The 22,103-nt window shown below is 46.2% G+C and overlaps 1 protein-coding gene across 2 annotated transcripts; it reads right to left on the bottom strand.

Moving 5' to 3' along the window:
- Positions 1-953: 953 nt before the first annotated feature.
- On the bottom strand, positions 954-17,631 carry LOC117886855 (beta-1,4-galactosyltransferase 3-like). 2 transcript variants are annotated; one of them, XM_034788950.1, is made up of 7 exons: positions 17,531-17,631; positions 16,371-16,862; positions 9,410-9,645; positions 8,332-8,522; positions 6,986-7,108; positions 3,289-3,393; positions 954-1,764 (listed from the first exon to the last, which is right to left on the bottom strand). In XM_034788950.1, exons 2-7 carry the CDS (start codon positions 16,606-16,608, stop codon positions 1,578-1,580), a joined length of 1,080 nt encoding a protein of 359 aa, XP_034644841.1. In that variant the 5' UTR covers positions 16,609-16,862; positions 17,531-17,631; the 3' UTR covers positions 954-1,577. The 2 variants fall into 2 exon arrangements, with proteins under 2 accessions (XP_034644841.1, XP_034644842.1); XM_034788951.1 differs by having other exon boundaries at positions 954-1,746; positions 17,531-17,630.
- Positions 17,632-22,103: the final 4,472 nt, after the last annotated feature.

Below are 22,103 nucleotides of genomic sequence, written 5' to 3' on the forward strand. Positions count from 1 at the left end.
CTGTGGGATAGCTGCCCATAATGCACCGCTCCCAATAGCACTGCAATTGCCCAAATGTGGCCACGAAAGTGAGCTAGGCAGCTGTCAGTGTGGACAGACTGCAGCACTTTCCCTACTCAGCTGCATGAAGTCAGGTTTAACTCACAGCACTGTACATCTGCAAGTGTAGCCAAGGCCACAGATATTAGCCCAAGATTAGTTACTAAAGCATTAGAACTGGCACATGTAGAACTAGCTGAGAATTCATACTCAGTGGAGAAGTGTCTGTATCACAAAAGTGACAGATTTCCCCCTTTATTGCAGTCTCAGAGCTAGGCCAAGGACTGAACTGGCTGTGGAGACTGAACTCCCCTTCTTATTCCAATTTCTCCAGGGCAGAGTTGAGGTAGTGGCAGGAATTTAGGGAAGCCTGCATTGTACTTCTGAATGGATGATTACTTTAGGGTCCAGCTGTCAAGGCAGTGTTGCTGCCAACAGCAGCACAGAAGTAATGTTATCAGTTTTGCAACTCCCCCTTCCATAATCTCGTGACCTCCCCACAACTCCTTTATGGGTCAGGACCCCTACAATTACACCACAATGAAATTTCAGATTTACATAGCTGAAATCATGAAATTTACTATTTTAAAAATCCTATGACTGTGAAAATGACCAAAATAGACCATAAACTTGGTAGGGCCCAATTCCTGCAGCTGAGGGGAGACTGGTAACTTATGTTCAAAGTAACCCTTTTCTAGCTTTTATAGATACATGGAGTGTTTATTTCTACCAATCCCATGCAGAGGTTTTTTTAGTAGTGTTATAAGTGAATAGATTTATAATTAGATCAGCACTGGCTGACACAAAAAATGCAGGAGGCCAATACTCAGGTTCTTGCTATACCAAGCCTCTAGACTTCCTGTGGAGAAGCTCATGTACATAGCAAGTGGTCACATAAAACAGGAACCATAAGATGGCTATTAACTTTCAAAATCTTATATTTAAACTTCCTGGAGAATATTTACAAAATATGTAACAGATGGAAAGGGAAATATTTAACACTAAGAAGGGAAAAACAAAACATTTCAAGACAGACTGCAACTAGAGAATCTCTTTACCAGCAATATGGGACTGAGGTTTCTTTCAAACAAAACATAGAACATGTCCTCAGAGTGGCTTTAATCCCAATTACCATTCAAAAATAGTAAGCAGTAGGATATGCAGCAGTTAAGTAGCTGGCATTCAACTAACTAGCCTGCTAATGGGTGACGCTGATTTAAGAGTACACAGCTTAGAGTGGATTTATCTGGTGATGAATAAAGATGTACTCCGCAAGGCGCGTGTGTGTGAGAGAGATAGGGCTCAGTAAGCATCACATTTTACAGCGCTTAAAAGGGATTCTCTCCAATAAACTGAATCCAGTCTAGTGGCTGTCATGCCTCATTCCTGAAGACTTTTCTTCTAACCCTTGCATGTTTGGAGGAAAGGTGAAGCCCACAGCAGGAAATCATTCTTCAATCTTTGTAGACCTTTTATTCCTGATTAACTATAGGCTAGCACCTCCTGTGTTGCACAATTTCCAGGTGCTGCACTAATACTCAAGCTCTCTTTTTGTTTTTATTCTCTGGAGGCAGCGTGGGAGCATTCCCAATGTCCACAGTGATGTTGGTATAAAGAAGGTGCTTCTTTCTTGAAAGGAGTTTGAACTCTACAGAATTCATTCCATCATCCTTCCATGTTTTTCTGGTGTTATGCAGTGGAGCAGGCCTGAAGGGAGGAGAATACCTGTAGTTAGATAAAAGGACAGTAGGGGGAGACTAAGGGACGTTCCCATCTTTGTCCAGTCAGTTACAATACAACTCTTGAAAAATACACAACACTCTATATGTGACTATGATTAAGTAGCTTAATCAGAGAGAAGAGGTGCACTTTCAGGTAACACTTGAAGTAAGATGTAGACAGGCAGATAGGGAAGCTGTTCCAGGTGACAGCAGCTTTATAGGTAAAGCCTGTTCCACCAAATGACCTCAGATTGTTCCTTCGCACAAAGGAAACCTGTTCTAGACAAGCAGAAAGAGCAGAGACATGCTGTAAGGTGCAGGAGACTGGAGTAATCGTAGGTGTTTATAAACGAGGACCATTTGGAACTAGAGCCTGAAATGAATGGGGAGGACCAGTGGCATGTGTGAGTACAAGGATGATGTGGCAATGGCAATCTGTATATATGAAAAGGCAGTGGCAGCACCACACTGCACATTTTGGAACATGGAGAGATGGGACCTGAGGAGGCAAAAGTGGCAATGAGGATTTCAGAGGTAGAATGGAAATGCAGATGGCTTATATTGACTTGTGAAACACATGAGAGAAGCTGTTAAGGAGCTAAGCCTTAAGGGTAAGGCAAATGGGAGAGCTGAGATGCCAATGTAGACAGCCTCCACCCCACCAGATAACACCTTCTTCCAGCTCTTGGTATGCAAGTAGGTCCTCGGGGATTTAAATTAGAGGTTCCACCTTACCCATATCTGCTGAATTCAGTGCTCCGATTTCACATTTTTAATGGGTCTGCATACAGCTTAGTTTGTCTACTGCTACCATAATACTTTGTTATATAAAAATCTTGACATTTATTTTGTCCAAGATGTACATAGAAATCTTGAGAGGAGGGAAGACATAAGAGAACAAGCTTCAGTGTTTCCAAGATACCTTGAGATTACTAGTTTGGAAGTGGTCTTGGTTCTTCATATGAAGAATTTGATGACTATTTAGAATTCATATTTTTAATAAACTATTACTGTAGTGTCTGGAGCCCTAATCATGGGCCAGGACTCTGTACAAAACTCTTGCTAGCAACTGCCAATCAAAAGAATGAGCTTACCAATAAGGACTTCAAACAATGTGATGAACTAGTATCAAAGCATCTACACTTTAAAAATATAACCAACAAAAGAAAGTAAGGTTCAGTTGTAACTGGCTTTTGACCAAACAATATTACTGATATCACAAATGTTCTTTTGTCCATGAGTCCACAGGCCACCAGCAGGACTGCAGGAATTTAAGTTGTAATCAAAACAAATCAAGCAAATGCTTCCACCCGGTGAATCTCCTAAACTCTGTGCTGAACAAAGCCAGAGACAGTTTCTTTAAATAGCAGCATTTAAAAGCAGGATGGTAAAAGGGACAGTCCAAGAAGCTGCTTTCTGCCCTGCATGAGGAGGAAGTTGATAGCACTCAGTCAGCAGGCTCTACAGACCAGGGATGGCCACACTGGAATTAGGACAAGTGAGGACAGGGCCCTCCTACAATAGTTACCTTATTGGGTACTCTTCACTCCCTTTGTGTTGCTCAAGATCCATCATTTTGTAACGTCCAAGATGAATAGGGGTCCTGACTATTTTCATTCCTGCTAACTGAATCCTTTAAAATGAAGACAGAGTAAAATCTGGGTTTATACACAAGAATGCCAGCTCTAAGCTACACAAAGTACAGAGATGTTTCCTGGCAGAAACACACACCACACCACACACACACACACAGCTGAAAAGACAGTACTTCAAATTCAAGAAGAGGAAGTAAGATTATGGTACTCAGTGGTACCTCCTGAATTATGGCACAATGCACCACTGACTTAACTGACACCACTCGTAGAGACTGATAGGAACGCTTACTTTACCTAAAACTAGTGTGGTAGGTAAGTGTGAGCGAGGCCAGCAGCAGAACATTATGCTACCATTCAGATGAGCTAGGGCAGTAGAGTTTCAGAGGTCGTAACTGTTGTGTCTGAATACCCAGGCTAGGGAAATTTACAAAAAAGTATTACTAGTACTACTACCACTTGAAGTGACTAACTGGCAGTTCTGGATAGATCTCAAGGGCAGAAAAGGCTCCCATAGCCAGACCCGTTGCTACCACCATGTTTGTTTAACTTGCTGAATATTTAGGCAGTTTAGTTTGGCAAGTTAACATCTTTGGAACTTTTTATTCAAGATCTTTCAATAAACGTTTCGTTTGAGATAAGTGCTAGAGGTAGATAGCAGCAAGCTGCACTGCAACATTCCTGCTCCCAAGCCCTTGGGAAAGGCCAGAATGCCAACAATATTTAAATTTAGACTAGAATTATCAAAAGAAACCCAGAAATGGTATTAATTCCTTAAGGGAGTAGGTTTTAGCATTTGATAAAGTACCATTATCTCAACCTGGGCTGTAGCAAAAGTTTGTATGTTTGCCTTCAGAAAATAAACATTACACTGCACAGAAAAATGGACACAACTGCAAAAGAGCTGAGCTAACTTTGCTGTTGAACTCTAGTCTGGTATTGCCAGACTAATTGTAGCTTTTTGTATTTAAAGTTGCATTACTAGGTTAAGGCAACAATGAAAAACCCACAAAATTAGCATAAACACCCCAAAACACGGTCTGTGCTTAATGTTAATACTTAAATGGTTCCAGTTAAGATGCTGAAGCTCATTTCTCATAGGAGGTGAATGAGAAGGATACTAATGCCTGAGATTAAGGTTTAAAACACAACTAGCTGATGCTGTTGAACCCAACTTGGCTTCATCCGTACTGACTGCAAAACCGTGGTCAGTGTTGATTGGCCAACCTAGCTCCTTCAGTTGTGTTTAATATAATAAAGCTTTATAGAGAAGACAAGGCCAGCAAGGGTTCATGACATATTTCCCATTTTATTTTTGTTGTTCTACAGCATAGGTGCTCAGTCCTTTCTAAAACTCAGCTCTCTTAGGTATCTCAAGCTGGTCACTCAAAAACTCAGGCACCCCAAATCACTGCAAACTTTTGTAAACACAGGCCTGTACGTTTGCGAACAAAGAATCATTATTAGCCTCCACCACCAATAGCAATGTGCCCCTCAAGTGGCTGTGGTTATCAATTATTTGTAGTACATAATTCTCACAGGATAGTGCATGGGATTTACTTTCCTTCAAGGAAGGTATGTTTTGGGGTTTACTCAGGCTAACAGTGCCCCTTGAACAGATTTATTCCTTAAAAAAAAAAAAAAAAAAAATGAAGTGCACAGGACTCTGGTATGGCACTTCTCACCACTGGCACCCCACTTGAGACCCATGTTAAGAGCTGAAGTAGTGCAGAAAGCATTGGGATAGGTCTCTTGTTTGTTTTTAGAAATTCAAGATGCACTATACCCTGATATTCCATTAATCAAATAGTACTTTCATTATTTTTAAAAGTAATCATGTTCCTTTAATAAGATTTCTCTGATCAAAGGAAGTAACTTAGTGTTAAACACCTAACTTTCCATTCTCAGGAGCACAATGCTTGGTAAGACTCCCCGTGTCCTTGAACAGAATGTTCCACTGAAGATTACATAACTTGTCACACTGTGCAAGAGCAGGAAATAAATGTTTTTACTGCCAGCTAAGTAGTATAATCTCTCCAACAGTTTGCCTCAATGTCCACTAGTAGAGCTGTACCACTGGTGAATTACAGCTACAGTGCTTGCTAGGGTAGATGAGGCCAAAGGGTCTTTATTCTGTACTCTACAGAGCTGCATTGTGCACAGCAGCTGTAATTAAAAACTCTCTATATTCACACCCATAGTACGTCACCTTCCTAGCAACAAAACATCACATTTTGCTAACACTGATACACATGGTACTTTAAGGCTCTATGGTATGTCACTACGTGTCTGACAGTTTAAAGATAGTAACGTAAGGAATCCAGGTTCCTAGCTCCCCAAATACTGTGTACTTACTGAAACAGTCTTGCAGGTGGTAAATGCCATGTCCTGAATCCCCTCCTATTTTGAAATCTAAAGCTTCCCTTAAAATCCCCTAGGTTTTCTACTTTGTCAGCCTAGTATTCTCTCCTATGGAATGATTAATTTCAGTGAGAGTCAACTATCAGGTCACTAGTGGTTTATACAGCTCTTGGAAGAACCCCAGAGACAGCATAGGGGTATTCAATGCAACATTATCTAGCTCCTGAAGCCCAAACTATCTGAAGAAAGCTAACCTTCTACTGTACAAAAAAGTGATACTTTAAACAATATTAGATCTAACATGCCCGGACCATCAATTCTGAATGTAATGTCTCCAGAACTGAACTCTGGAAGGATGCGGATACATTGGAAAGGATTCAGAGAAGAGCCACCAGAATCATTAAAGGATTACAAAACATGCCTTACAGTGCTAGATTGAGCTCTTTGAGCCTAACCTATTTATAGCTTAACTTTAAGGGGTGACTATTACTCTGTAGGTAAGTATCTACATGGGGAACAAATATTTAATAGGCTCTTCAATCTAGCAGAGAAAGTAAAACTGTCTCGTTTCAACTTCCAGCCACTGGATTAATTCGGACTGGAAATAAAGTGTAAATTGTTAATGGTGAGAGTAATTAACCATTGGAACAATTTACTAAGGGTTGTGGTGGAGTCTACATCACTGACAATTTTTAAATCGAGATTGGATTTTTTTCTAAAAGATATGGTCTAGGACAGGTGTTCTCAACCTTTTTCTTCCTGAGGCCCACCCCCGCCCCTCAGAACATGCTATAAAAACTCCACAGCACACCCGTGCCATAAAAAATGATGTTCTGCATATCCAGTAGATTAAAAGCCAGGGCTAGCATTAGGGGATAAAAAGCTGGGCAACTCCCCAGGGCCCCATGCCACAGGGGACTTCGCAAAGCTAAGCTGGCTTCATACCCAGGCAGTGGGGCTCGGGCTTCGGCTTTTTTCCCTGGGCCCCAGTGACTCTAGTGCCAGCCCTGCTCTGATTTATTTCTGGTTGAGAACCACTGATCTAGGAATTATTTTGGGGAAGTTCTGTGGCTTGTATTAAGTAGGAGGTCAGACGAGATGATCATAATGGCCCCTTCTGACCTTGGAATCTGAATCATAGCACTATATACAATTAAAGTTGTCCAGAACCTATTAGCTCTTTTATAGGGCTAATGGAGACCACGCAATATGTTGTTACTTTAGACCTTTATTTAGTTCTATTTTAAATGGCCCAGTTCTATCCGTTAGTACCTTGCAGCAATGTCATCGTCTTCACCACGACTGCCCCAGTAGGTGTTTGGAAACCCATTTATCTTCATGTAATGCTCTGGAGTCAAAGCAGAGACACCTCCAAAAAAGGACCAATATGGCAAACTGGAGAAGAGAAGAGCAAATTGTCAAAATTGAGTTTGCATCAGGCACTTGACAAACTGTCTTACACTAGTGATGAGTCACATGCACGTTGGTCTCAGCTTATTGTACTTGTATTGCACAAGAAGCTGGATGATAGTTTTTAATGATAGTTACGTGGCAAGTGTATTGAACTAAAAAGATCACTTTCTACAGGTTTTTGTCACTGACTAAATGGGATATTAAGACTTCAGTGCAGAAGATCAGACTGGTAAATTCAACTGAGATTCCTTCTAACCAGCAAAATTCAGAGAATAACTGTTCTGTAACTCGGGCATTTTTTCCCCCAGTGTGAGGGAAATACTGTACTCTGCTCACAGAAGAAGGAAAGAAAATAATTAGCCATCAATCACTGGAAGATGCATTTCAGTTTGCTTTCAATAGCTGCTGAAGGCAAAAGGGGCCTCAAAGGACTGGGTTTGTCCTGGTGTGTCATAAAATGATCCATGATAATTCTATCGCTGCGGAGGAGGGAAGCCATAGCTGTTGAAAAAGTGATGTAGATTACGATTTCATCAACATCTCAAAGACAGCTCAGTGTTCAGATCCCTACTCAGCAGCACTATCATGTAATATTTACAATGAGGAGTCCAGTGGCACCTTAAAGACTAAGATTTATTTGGGCATAAGCTTTCGTGGGTAAAATTCCCCACTTCTTCAGATGCATGGAGTGAAAATTACAGATACAGGCATAAATATATTGGCACATGAAGAGAAGGGAATTACCTTACAAGAGGAGAACCAGTGTTGACCAGGCCAATTCAGTCAGGGTGGATGTGGTCCACTCCCAATAATTGATGAGGAGGTATCAATACCAAGAGAGGGAAAATTGCTTTTGTAGTGAGCCAGCCACTCCCAGTCCCTATTCAAGCCCAAATTAATGGGGTTAAGTTTGCAAATGAGCAAAAAGCATGTCATATTTGTGCTGCTTAATGCTCTCCATCTTGCATCTTAGGGAAGAAGAGAACAAAAACCTTTCAGTTTCAATATGGGTGCATGGGGGAAGAGCAGCAGGAATCATTTGACTAGCTACTCTGACACATGTCCCTTCCTGCAACAGCCACCCAGGTGGGAATACACTGAGGTAACATCCTTCAGTGTCCAGTCCTAGGCTATACTATATGTTCCATGAAAAGGAACTGCTGATAAGATCATAAAAACTGTCCATCCCAAATGCAGACCCTTACCTGTACTGGAATTTGTCTATGGCACTGGCAATGTGTTTGGGGTAGTATTCATCACAGACGTAGAGGTTATAATCATTTTCAGGAATGAGATCCACGTCATGCAGGAGCAGACAGTCCCAGTCCTCATCCTTCATGGCTTCCCGGACACCAACATTAAGGAGCTTGGCTCGGTTAAAAGTAGCATCCCCAGCCTGAAAAAGAAAAGAAAACATGTAGTTTACTCACCAACTCCTGGAATGGCTTCAAGGATCTAAGGCTGCTCACACTGAAGTCAATGGCAAAACTCCCATGGAATTCAATTTGAGTGAGACTGGAACCAAGTGATGCTGGGAAATGTTTTCAGAAATCTCTTAGATGCTTTTGAAAATTTGACCTACTGCCTTAGCAACTCTATGAACTTTGGGAAGTTGGAAGTCTTTTGCACATGGACATAAAGAAAAAGGATTCTAATCTCTGTAACAGACTAACGTAGATCTTCAACTATACTTCCCTGCACACAGAGATTATGCCCTCATCCCTCTTTAGAAAGAAGCCAGAAATCAAAACACATATCCTGGTTACATGCAATTGAAAAAGATACTCCCCTTCCTAACTAGCCATCAGTTTTCACCACTAGTTAATTTCCCCCCTCTGGGGATCCTTCACAACACCAGAACTCATCAGTTACACCAACTGTTTGGCCTATGTAGGTGTGACCCAGAGCAGGATCAAATCAGAGTTTGGATCTCACGCTAGGCAGACAGTAAGGATACCCAGTTCCACTCTGGCACCTCCTTCTGACTGACTCAGAAGCAGCTCCAATGAACTTGAGAGGAGCCATATTCAGTCCTCTTTCACAGGAAAGATCACCCTTTAAGTTTAAATTTGTCCCTCCCAAAAACAAACAAACATGGAACAGTATCTTAGCACTAGATACAACAACAAGCGCTTTAGACATACAAATTATGTGCCACTGTACATTCACAAACTCCGTATTTCTCATGGGGGGAATTGTGTGTCCACTTTTCCATTCACAGTCAAACCACTCCTTAACTGGAAACCTCAGCAGCAGTGACAGACACACATCGTTTTGATTTACCTGGTGAATCAAGTAGATGCCGTAGTGAAGCTGTTGGCGCTGCAGGAAGGGATGAAGATAATAGAGAAGGTGTCGCAGATGCTTCTCCTGGTTCTTGTGTGGTACAATGATGGCTGATTTGTAGCGAGCCAGGCAGTGAGGAGGGCTGTAGCGGCCTCCAAACCGAACAAAGGGATTTTTTTTTATTATCATTCTTTCACTGGGGAATGCATTAAAGGTGATGGTTAATGGACCAACTGTAAGAACGAGGGAAGGGGGGGGGAAAAAAGTGAAAATTTGGTGAATGAGGTTGAGCCAAATCACTGTTCGAATCCATCAGAATAAAGCTTGAAACACTTGAGCTATACCCAACAGGGAGCAGTATAGTGGAGCATCTGTCACACTATGGGTTCGAATCTACAAGGGAGGCCTTTCAGTGGGCTGATCCACACTCTTGTTCTTCTGACATTTGGTCTTCTCTTCTAGTGTGGGTAAAGAACCAGACTCCTGTGAAGTACATTGTGTAAGCAGACCACAAGGGTGTCTTGATAAAAGGCAAGGTATTTATCATTGCAGGATGGTTGTTTCTCCAACTACTCTTCTACAATCAAATCTGCCTTCTTTACTACCGTTTCCCATTTATGTATCAATGCCTCATTTCAGGTAAGGGATCAAGGACAAAGTGATCTGGAGGAATTGTGGTGACTACAAAGAAACTATTTTGGAGAAAACAGAACTTAAAGGGAGCAGGGGCACTTTCTCTCACTGCAGCCCATGCCGCCCAAAGGTAAGTTCCTCTTCTGTTCTAAGGGCAATCTGATATTATTTAGCAGTAGGTGGAATACTTCCTACTTTGAGCGTTCACAGCCAGGTCTCAGTCCATTCTGTTATGAACATGGGCTCTGCCACCTTCTTAGTGTCAGGAAATCAGATCCTTGCTACCCTACAGTTTATTTTGGCAGCTTTTTTCCCCCTCCTGCACCACTTTTCCCCCCACTCTTGATGAAACCCAAACCTTTTTCAAGTATTAAAAATAAAATAAATAATAATAATAATAATAATAATAAAGGAAGCAGATGTCTAACTAATGAAGAACTCTGATTTTTGACTGCTACCAAGAATTTTCCTAACCAACTGCTCCCATGTTTGCTTACTTGCAACAAACAGAATGGCTGTTTGTCAGGGAACTATGCTATGGGGGAACAGCTCTAGATCATACCTACCATGTCTAGGTGACTACTATGATTGTATTATCTGCTTCTATGGAACTCTCAGCTTCTGTCTTTAAAAACAAAAAACACTTTATTCCATTGTTTTTAATCTATACATTTCTATTATACTGTTTTTATATTTAAAATAAAAAGTTAAAGTAACTGTTTTCATATGCAAGTACTAACTATTGCTCCAGTGTCAGTTGGCGTTTGTCTAAGAGATACTAACAAAATGTACTTCTATTCAGATTCAGCTGCATTTATGGGAGTCACTACAACAGAGGGTATGAGTTTTGTTTTTTTTGTTTTTTTTTTTAAAAGAGATGGTGTTTCTCTCAGTATAAATCAGGGCCCTGCATACTGCAGGACCAAATTCAGTAGCGCCAATCTGTAAATTCGACAACAGCAACTTCTGCTTTCTAAAAATCAATCTTAATTTATTCTACTGCCATGCAATATTCTTCCATTTTTGTTCTCCCACCCCCACTGGTCATAGATGAGTTTTGGAAGCGTTTTCCAACCATGATTATTTTAAGAGGATAAAGTTAGTTGTCATGCTCTCCTGGCCACGTGGCTCCTCAGCTCCTATGTTGTTGTCCAAGCAACCTAGCTCAGAACCTGCTTCTCTCCCTGCCACACACAGGGAGAAAAAACAAGCTTCCGTTCAAGCTGCTTCTATGGCTCGTATCCCTAAGGACTTCTGGCTCCCCCACATAGGGTGACCAGATGTCCCGATTTTTAGGGTCTTTTTCTTATATGGGCTCCTATTACCCCCCCCCCCCACCTCCTGTCCCGATTTTTCACACTTGCTGTCTGGTCACCCTACCGCCACACTCCCTGGCTGCAAGCTGGGCTTCAGGTCTGGTTCCCTAACCCCAGCCTCCTGGCTCCATGGAACAGTATAGGGAGCAAGCACTATAATGCAATGAACTCCCTCTTGTGGGGAAAATAAAAGGCAGCTGCATACAGATCTCTGCAGAGCAAGTAGACAGAAAAGTCATCGGTGCCCAACAGGGAGTAAAATAGCAAATTTCAGGGCAGAAGTACTGAAAAATGCTCTATTCCAGAGTCCACAGTTAAAATGAATGGATCAGTTCACATCTTTCAGAGCTATTATTTCAGCTCTCTGAATACTTGTGCAGACAGCACTTCATCAATTGACATTTTCAAAGTTCTCTCTACAACCATGAGTGCTATAAACAATATTTTATTTGTCAATTAACACTCAGATTCTGGAGCACAATTCCACGGCAAGCTCTGCTGCCACGGAAGACAGGGGCCCTGAGCACAGTGCACTCTTGTACTGTAGCGGGAATTAAGATGCCCTTGCCACTATTGTTCATTCTCTCTCAGAAGACACTATTTACATAAAGACTGTGCTTCCAACCTGTGCTCCCTTGACCACCACTGGCTGACAGAACGTAACAAAGGCAAACAGCGAGGAGTTAAGGTAGGAGAGCTTCTCTTGAATCATATTACTTATGAAATGATTTGCAGAGAAAAAAGGTTAGAGTTCTACTGAATCAAAAAATATAAAGTGTTGTTTCCCCAAAGCTTCCTGAGTCGTTGCTCTGCATCTATAACATTACATGGAAAAGAATCTTTTAACCATGTTTAGAGACGTATAATTGTCAACCAGAACAGGAAGCTTCTAGCTGCATATATAAAAACTACAGCCCCCCCCACTCCATCCCTTTAGCTCATCAACACCACTGCAGAACATGTTCTCAGCCTGCTTTACTTATTAGGCAATGCATTCAAACGGAGAGGGTTTTGCTGGTTTTGGCTGAATCTAATTCATTTCAAGAAGGGAAATGTGAGACCTTTCAGACCTCGAGTGTGCACACCTTAGGATCAGATGACCTTACAACGGTCCTCTTGGCACACGCTTAATCTGGTATAATTGGGTGCAACACCATTGACTTCAACAGAAGTTTTGCATCAGCAAGACCCGTATGATTCAGCCTATCAAAAGAGAACTTAAATAATTAGGTGTAAGCACTACCTTGAATGGAAACAGCTTGTCCTCATGGGGAAGTTTGTTGGTAGAACTATATCAGTATGATTATACCACTATAGTTATACCGGTGTAACTCCCCGTGTGGACCCCCTGAATCCAGAGTAAGAGTGTTCACATGTGCAGTTACATTAGCGTACTGTAGGGTGACTACCTGTCCTGAATTGGACGGGACAGTCCCAAAATGCAGAGTTCAAGTCCCAGTGTGAATGACTCCAGGACAGCATGTGTCCTGGATTCCCTGCGCTGTCGCTCCACGGCTGCGTCACCCTCTTCCTGGTGTGTGTGTGGGGGGGGGGGAGGAGAGGAGAGAGAGAGAGACACGGATGACTGAGGTGGGCTTTAGTCCTCCCTCGCCATGAGCCACCCCACCTCCAGCAGCCAGACCCAGGCAGTAGTAAGAGCTACTCAGGGAGCCCAGGCTGCTGTGGGAAGCTCCTGACCCTCCACCTGTTCAGGGTGGGGTGCCTGAGACCACAACAGATGGGGCTCCCTGGGTGGCTCTTACTACTGCCTGACTCTGGCTTGGCCTGGGCCATGGAGGCAGACAGAGCTCCTGCATGTGTCCCAATTTTGCCTTTTGAAAAGGTGGTTACTCTTGTACACTGGCACATCACGGGTTAGGTCACTATACTGGTACAATTATTCTGGTAGTTTTGCCAGTACACTTCCCTATGTAGACAAGCCCACATTGTTTAGATGAAGAAATAAGAAGCAGTAAAGGAGTATTAGCTTAAGCACCAAATCCTAATGATGAAGGATGGGCCCAATCCAGAAGCATGTCCAGGCCAGGCCTCTCAACTGCAGCTAAAGGCTTAAACCCTATTCATAGAAATGCCCTTGCCTATTTTCCCCCCTTTAAATACAAACAAAAGTATGATCCCTAATAGAAAAAGTATCAGATTGACAAGACTGCAGGGACCACTCACTAGTACCCAGCAGATGGTCATGCTCCCAAGAGGGGTATGCCAGATAGGAGTAAGAAGGAGGGACTATTCTCGAAGACATTGGACCAAGTTTGCTCCTGGTATAAACCCATTTAATTCAGCAGGTACATGAGGGAGGAATTTGACCTATCAAGTTTTCCAGAGCTAATCTAATCATTCACACAACGACAAAGTGGATATTGCTGAAAAATTCCTTGCTGAAAATCTTTCAGAAACAAGCTTCTGCCACAAGCAAAAGATGAACTAGAAGAGGCAATGCACTGAACCACATTGCTTCCAGTAGATATTACAAGCAAGGTGCAAAACCACAGGATTTTGCAGTTAAATGATAAATAGATTGAATCAGTTTGACTGGGCTCAAGTTGAGCATACAACTGTAGGTTTGTATTTGACAAAAAAGAGAAATAGGCTTTTGCTTACACAATCTTCAAGATGGAAATAGTTACTTGTTCCGTATGGTAATAAAGACACTGAACATTTACCACACACATAAATGGAGAAAGGGCTGCACTTCACAGAAGGCCTAATCCAAAGCCCATGGGTATGGGAGTCTTTCCATTGACCTTAGAGGGATTTGGATCAGGCCCAAAGTGACCCGTTACCAGTCTCCAATTTGGAGCTTCAAGAATTACATTTGAAGTCTTATTTAATGGAGACTATGAAATAAGAATTGGAAGGACAGGTATTTAGTCCATATGTGACGTTTTTAATTGCAATGGGACTCGAGAGAGGTTTTTATTAATAAATAATTTGTATATCTATTTTAGTTCTAAGGAGGAGAAGAGTAAATGCCTTTTACAGTAACATACATTTAAAAGAGTTCATTTGGATGAGGTTTGAACACAATAGATCATGAGTATCTAGAGAAAATAATTTCTTTTTATGCTCTAAAAAAGAGTTATTGGTTAGAAAGTTAGTAAACTAAAGCAGAATCTTATTTCTCACACTGCAAGTGTTCCAACTCCTCACAAGGTTGCTTTTTGCAGTGTAATGATGTTTCAAATGCACAATTCTAGTTTCCTCTAGAGGTTTCCATAAATGCTAATTACTCTAGAGTATTTAATCTACTTAAACTCCATCTTTAATTTGCTCTCATTTTGGCAGCTCCATATAAAACATTCTCTGATGGCTGAAAAGCAAGTTGTACAGTGCTCACCATTTGTTTGTTTGGAGGTTAAAGATAAAGTAAAGCCTCCTATTTAAAGAAAGCCTTTTAAGAGGCGGATTTTTGTTAGTGTTTGCTGAAATGGGGTGCAAGCATCCCATTCACTAGTTTACAACTTGGGTCATAGTAAGACTTTTTGGTCACTATCCATCCAGGCCCTCTTTAGAGCTCACGGATTCACTTGTCTGCTCTGGACTGAGTCTACATCTCAAGAAACAATAACTGGCATCTGTGCCAATAGTCTCACAGACAATTATTTCAATAGCCATGAGGAGAGTTGCCCACAGAAGTGGCTGTGGGTCATACAAGCAAGACAACATAAGTGAGAAGCCACACACATTGCCACCACACTTCCTGTTTATTTCATTTAATCTCCGTGACAGAGAGAGAAACAAAAGGATGATCAAATATGGTTATAAAGCCTGTAGAGCTAGTCTAAATGCCCACCCGGATTAGTAAAGACATGTTTTCTAACTAAACCAGGCAACTGTTCTAAACAGCTGTGTTGTGCCCACACATTAGCTTTTTTTAAACAAACACAATTATGTGTGAAGCAAGGTTGTGTACCCCTCTTACCATGCTGTTTGATCACATTTGTGTCACTACATCTCAGAATATTAGGGTGACCAGATGTCCCAATTTTATAGGGACAGTCCTGATTTTTTGGGTCTTTTATAAGCTATTACCCCCGCACCCTTTGTCCCGATTTTTCACACTTGCTGTCTGGTCACCCTACAGAATATCTGGGCAGCTATCATATAGTGCCTCAGCAATAGCTATTATACATGAAAGACATACACAGATTATAGCATTTGAAGCACGGGGGCAATAGACTGTAAGGTGCCCTACCACAGAGAGCTTGGAGGAGGAAGGACTGACTGAACTGGTTACACAGCAGTTAGGAAATGTAAAAACGTTTCCAGATTGAAACATGTTGTGATGTAGCTGAATCAATACTACCAACAAGTTCTAATGTAGACTAAACACAGTTTATTTTTTAAAACCACTGTGTCATCTAGCCCTTCTTAAAGCTCTGTCTGATTGCAAAATTACCTGTGTTCAATCAGGCAGAGCTCTGAGAAAAGCCAGACAACACTGGTAAATATAGCCCAATCTGCACTATAGCTTGTACTGCAGCAGCTACAGTGCTACCTACAACATTGTTGGAAAACAGGTACGGAATTTCCTTGTGTACATAAAGGTCCAATCCAAACAGCAAAACAGCATTACAAACTGGCAATAAGAACATGGGCCAGTCAAGGCCTCTAGGAATGTAAAACACTCAGCTGCCACAGTTACTGAGTATTAACTATGTTATGTGTTGACAAAAAACAAAACAAACAAAAAACGTATTTAGTGTTTGCAACATGGCCAGATCTAACTGCTTATAAGCTCACTGTGAAGTTTAGCATAAACAGGGCCTAAGCATACACTGAACAAAAACCACCTGCACTGTTTGACTGCATCACATGCTATCTAGATTTAGGATGAAAAGGAGAGATTAATCTAGCCCCAAGAGAGGAAATGCTAGTAGAAACTTCAGACATTATAGTAAATTACTGACAAACACATTTCACTTTTGTAAAGTGAAAAGTGTTATTACACTGATGCACTAGTTCAGACACTAGCAGTTTATACATACCAAATATCGGTGACTGGGCTGTGCAATATGGCATAGTTTCCTCATTAGGAGCCCGGGTGAACAAGCTGAGGTTTGTATACACATCCTGTGTTTTTGAGTAATCCAAGGGCTGAGGTGCATCTAAAAATCCTCGAAATACACTCGATGCTCCACCTCGGTACAAAATCAGGATAAATATTGCTTGAAAGACAGCTAGGAAGAGCAAAAAACAAGGATTTTCAACACGAGACAGGGACATGGTTTAGGCCATCCACTGGAACTAGTTTTGTTGAGAGTTTAATTCTCTAGAATAACTTCACATTTTAACTTCAGGGCTACATTTGTGTACGTAAGCATGCTTGTCCGCTTCAAAGGGCTCAGCAAAACGATTCATGTCTTTTGACTGCAGTGCATATTTCAAGCATGGTTTCGTTCAGTGCAGTCCAAAACGCTAAACTTTAGCGATCTTCTGTGCATCGCTCTTCATTCTTCCCCAACATTCAATCTGCGCAGCTAATTAGAGAAAAAAAACAGCTTGTTACAGTAATTCCACCACAGGACGCCGGCCCGTTTCCCGACTAATTACCACGGACAGTCACGCTCTGGTGTACCGGGGCCAGGCTGGCTCTGCCTTCCCCTCATCAGCCCGCCCCCTGCCACTGAAGAAAACTATTTCAAACACGGCGGCAGGCGGGGTGAGATCCCCGTTGCCGGCGAGAGCTGGCTGGCGGCAGCCAGGCCGCACAGACCCGGAGCGAGCCGCCCTTTAAGGCGAGGGGAGTTCGGGCTCGTCCCCACGCCGGGTTGCTCTCTGTGTGGACGCTCGGATTCCCCCCCATAACACTGCCGGGTTTCACTCCGGATCCGGCTCCAGGAGAACGCGGCGCGCTGATGCCGGAACCGGAGCGTCCACACAGGCAGCAGCCGCGTGAGGAGACAGCGCCAGTCAGAGGCGAGCGGGGGGAGGAGAGTCCAGCGCGGATACGCCCCCCATGCGGAGCGGCCTGCGGGGCCTTGGGGCAGCCCCCCCGCGCTGGGTTATTGGAGGGGCCGCAGTGACCACCCCCCTCGACAGCGGCAGAGACCGGTACGGGAAGGGCCGTCTCCTGCCTCCCCTCGCGCCAGAGCGAACCCAGGAGTCCGGCGGGGGCGGGCGGCGTTACAGAAAGCCCCTCACCTACCTGCGAGCACAGCAGGCGCCTCCGTTAAACCGCCAGCGCCGCCACTTGCCGCGCTGGCCACGCCCCTTCCATGGCCACGCCCACTCTGTTTAAAACCGCCCGTCTCGCTCCTGTAATTTGCATAAAATGCACCCGATTCACGCTGCCTCAAACTCGATGCGAGACCACAACGCCCAGCATGCAATGCGGCTCTTCAGGGACTACAGCTCCCAGCATGCAACGCGAGCGGGGGTGGGAATTAAAATTCCCCAGTGTATGCACGGAAAACCCCCCACTCCTGTTCTACTCATATGGAGCAATGCATGCTGGGATGGGAGCTGTGGCCTTTAAGGGGTGACCCTCCAGATTGAAAGGGGAGAACCACACTTGGTTATAGATGTGGGCCTGTGGACTGATTCTGTATATCAGGCCCCATCTGCCCTGCGCTAAGATCTCCGCTGATGGGACCAGCTACTCCCACTTCTGCTCCTGGCAGTTCAGGAGGTTCCCCAGTCCTCTACAAAGTTTTCCCCTTTTGAACTGTTATATGGTCGCCGCCGCGTGGACTGTTGGACCTAATGAGGGAGAGATGGGAGCAAGCCCCGTCACCTACCCAGGGCCTCTTAAAATACGTACTCCAGCTCCAGGAGTGCCTTACTCAGGCTGGGGCCCTGACTCAGGAGAATTTGAAGGCCGCCCAAGATGCTCAGGCCCAGACCTACAACCGGGATGCACGAACCCGCGACTTCCAACCTGGTGATCGGGTTTTACTCCTCCTCCCCTCAAGTGAGTCCAGGATTCTGGCCCATTGGCAAGGGCCTTATGAGGTGGTCCGAAAGGTCAGGCCTGTCACATATGAGATCAACCAGCCCGACTGGTGCAAGAAAACTCAAGGGTACCATATCAACCTCCTCAAACTCTGGCGGGAGCGAGAGGAACTCTTAATTAACCCTTACCCACCAGAACCCGAGCTGGGTCCACATGTAACATGTCCAGAGGACCCTGCAGGACCCCAGCTCAGGGAGACACTGACTGAGGAACAACTTAAGCAGACCCCATGTCTTCTACAAGCGTTCCCGTGCACTTTCACAGCCCAACCGGGATACACAACCCTTGTCCATCATACTATTCAGACAGAGCCTGGGGTGGTGATCCAGGGCGCGACCAGGCCCTTGCCATATCACGTGCAGTAGGTCGTTGAAGAAGTAGTACAGGCCATGCTGGACCTAGGAGTCATCGAACCATCGTACGTGGCGCTCGGCGGCTGCGGCTCTGGCGCCCGGGCCCGAACCCCCCAAGCCCGAGCCTGCTGCGGGGACCCAGCAGTGCGCACGCTGTGCCCAGTCCCTGGCCAGTCGCATCTGGGCTGGCTGCCCAGCTGGTGCAATTCCGCGGGCGGCCCCAGAGCGGAGGCATCAGCAGCCCCGTTTGTTCCCTTGCGGGACCTGAGCGGGACGGGGGAGCTGGAGCCTGGTGTCCGCACTCCGGGGCCACCCGCAGGATTGCACCAGCTGGCCAGCCAGCCCAGACACAACTGGCCAGCCAGCCCAGACACAACTGGCCAGGGGCTGGGCACACGCAGCGTGCGCGCTGGGTCCCTGCAGCAGGCCCAGGCTCGGGGGGTTCGTGGGCACCCGAGCCGCCGGCGCCCGAGCCGCAGCCGCCGAGCACCATGTGCTTGGCCAGCGGCTGCTTCCTCCCCCTGCGGCAGTGGGAGCTGCAGCAGCAGCTGCTCCCGAGTCCCGCTGCCCAGGTGGGAAGAACAGCCGCCGCCTGGCCCCGCGGGCCGCCCCACTACTCTCTCTCCAGGTACCATGCCTGAGTCCTGCCTGCTTGGGGCCAGGCCGGACTCACACTCACCCCGGCCCCACGCTCCCCTGCATCTCCCGGGCCTCCCTCCAGCGCTTGCGGAGGGAGGAGGAATGGGGGGGTGGGGTGGGGTTTTTTTTTGCTCTGCCTCCGTTTTTTTCCCCTCTGACCCCCCCCCCCCCCCCAATGTCCTGATATTTGACCTGGGTGATCTGGTCACCCTAGGTATACCATAGGGAACGGACAAGTGAAGCCCCTCATGGGAAAAGTTCAGGCCATTGCAACCTTCCCACTGCCTGCCACAAAATGCCAGGTACGCCAGTTCCTGGGACTTGTTGGCTACTATCAGTGGTTTATTCCCCAATTCGCGGCGATTGCGGCCCCGTTGACTGGGCTGTTGACCAAGGACAGCCCCTGGCAAGTAGTTTGGACCCAAGAGTGCGACAAGGCCTTTCAGATGCTCAAGGGAAGTCTCTGCCGTGAACTGGTCCTATATAGCCCCGATTTTGACCAGCCATTCATCCTCCAGACAGACGCCTTGGACATAGGACTTGGGGCCGTCCTATCCCAAGAAGTGGGCGGGGAAGAACATCCGGTCGTCTACATTAGCGGGAAGTTGTTTCCCCGGGAAAAGAACTACGCGGTGGTGGAGAAGGAGGCCCTTGCAGTAAAGTGGGCTTGTGATGCCTTGCATTACTATGTCCTCGGAGTCCCATTCACATTGGTCACCGATCATGCTGCACTCCAGTGGCTGGCCCGGATGAAGGATAATAATATGAGACTACAGCGTTGGTACCTGGCGCTACAGCCCTGTGCCTTTACGGTTCGCCATAGGGCTGTGAAGGACCACGCAAATGCAGACTTTCTGTCCCGCTTGGGAGGCATGGAAGGGTCTGGCCCCGATGAACGGGAGCCAGCCTTGAATGTAGTGAGGCAGCCTGGCTCCCAGCCGCCCCAGAGAGGGACGAGCCCCTCCAGATGCCAAAGTGAGTGGAGCCACTGGAGCCTGCGCCTGCCCCCCAAAGGTCAAAGCGCAGGACTGGAAGTATAAAAGCCCCACCCCAGGGCTCAGAAGCTGCCTGGCCGCCGGAGAAGCCAGACGTTGGGGGCCTAGCTCCCGCTGGGGAGACTCCTGCAGCCTGTGACCGACCTGAGGACTGGCCATACCAGTCAAGACCCTGGAGAAGCCGTTAAGCCTACCGGAGAGAAGCGACCCAGAGGAGCTGCCAAGCCTACCACTCTCTGAGTACCCTGAGGAGCCCATGGTGCTCGATTCCGTGGAGGACACCGACCAGACGCAGGTACTACTAGAGAGGGAGGTAGGAAGTAGCCCGGAGGCAGCCGACCCTAGTCTGGCTGCGGTACACCCAGAGCCGATGTCAATGTGTTGCGGCCAGGATCCCCACTGACACAGCAGCAGGCTGCCTGCTGTTGTTAGGGCCCCGGGCTGGGATGCAGTGGAGTGGGCGGGCCTGCGTCCCTCTTGCCACCCCACTCACGGGTGGCAGTCTCTCCCTCACCCCAGGCTTTCAGAACCAGGAGCCTGGGTTTTGCTATTGAACTATTTGTTCAGCCCCTGCCTGAGGGCCTGAGCCCTTGACTGTTTCCTGCCCCACCAGGCTAATTCCCCGACACACCAGACCTAAGTAGTGAGGCGGCCTGGCTCCCAGCCGCCCCAGAGAGGGGCGATCCCCAACCGAACCCTTCTACACCTGGGTACCACTGCATAGGGCTACCATACGTCCAGGTTTCCCCGGACATGTCTGGCTTTTCGCTCTTTAAATAGCCGTCCGGGGGGGATTTCTAAAAATCTAAAAATGTCTGGGATTTCCCCCCGGTTGGCTATTTATCGACTGAAAAGCGGCTGACAGGGCGGGCAAGCACTGCTCGCACTGGGGCCTCGGCAGCCAAAGCCCCTTCCCCTGCAGCCTTAGTACGCCGCCCGGCAGCGCTCGGGGGCGGGGCTGTGTGCCTGTGAGGGAACACGGCAGCGGGGCTGGCAGTGGAGGCCAGAGCCCCTGCCCCGCTTCCCCCCTCCTCCACAGCCTCAGCACGCCGCTTGGCAGCGCTCTGGCAGGACAGGGCAGTCCTTGCGGCACGGAGCCAGACACCTGCTCTAAGCCGAGCGGCACGGTAAGGGGGCTGGGGAGTTGGAGAAGGGAGGCAGTCAGGAGACAGGGATCGGAGGTGGGGGTTGGATGGGTCTGGGGTTCTGGGGGCCTGTCAGGGGGGCAGGGGTGTGGAGAGGGGTTGGGACAGTCAGGGACAGGGAGCAGGGGGAGTTAGCTGGGTCAGGGGCTCTGGGGGAGCTTTCAGGGGGTGGGAAGTGGGAGGGAGTGGCTAGGGGGTGGGGCTACCCCCCCAATGGAGTGTCCTCTTTTTTGAAAGTTCAGATATGGTAACCTTACCACTGCACCTCTCACAACTCCCTTCATCTACTCTTTCTGGTATTTTTCTCAATGGCTGGATCCTCACAGGACTGCCTGTCTCCAGGGTCGGTAGGTCCTTGGCTAACCTTTTGTACTCCAGAACCTGCTTTCTCTGATTGTTGGCCAGTTCTTCTCAGCAGTTTTTCCATCCTTCAGGCTGCAACAGGTCTGCCCTTACTGATAACATGTTTTGGTCCTTCACCCCATTAATACCTGTGCTGGATTGTTTTGGAACCCCTGTGATGGGGTATTCCTATGTGCCAAAAATGTTAACAAGGGGACTGAACCAGAAGAAATAGCCTCTTAGCTGTTTTCACAGCTGATTCTACCTTACCCTTACTCTGTGGGTCTGCTGG

Source organism: Trachemys scripta, chromosome 1 (assembly GCF_013100865.1).
Source record: "Trachemys scripta elegans isolate TJP31775 chromosome 1, CAS_Tse_1.0, whole genome shotgun sequence".
Lineage (NCBI taxonomy): Eukaryota > Metazoa > Chordata > Testudines > Emydidae > Trachemys > Trachemys scripta.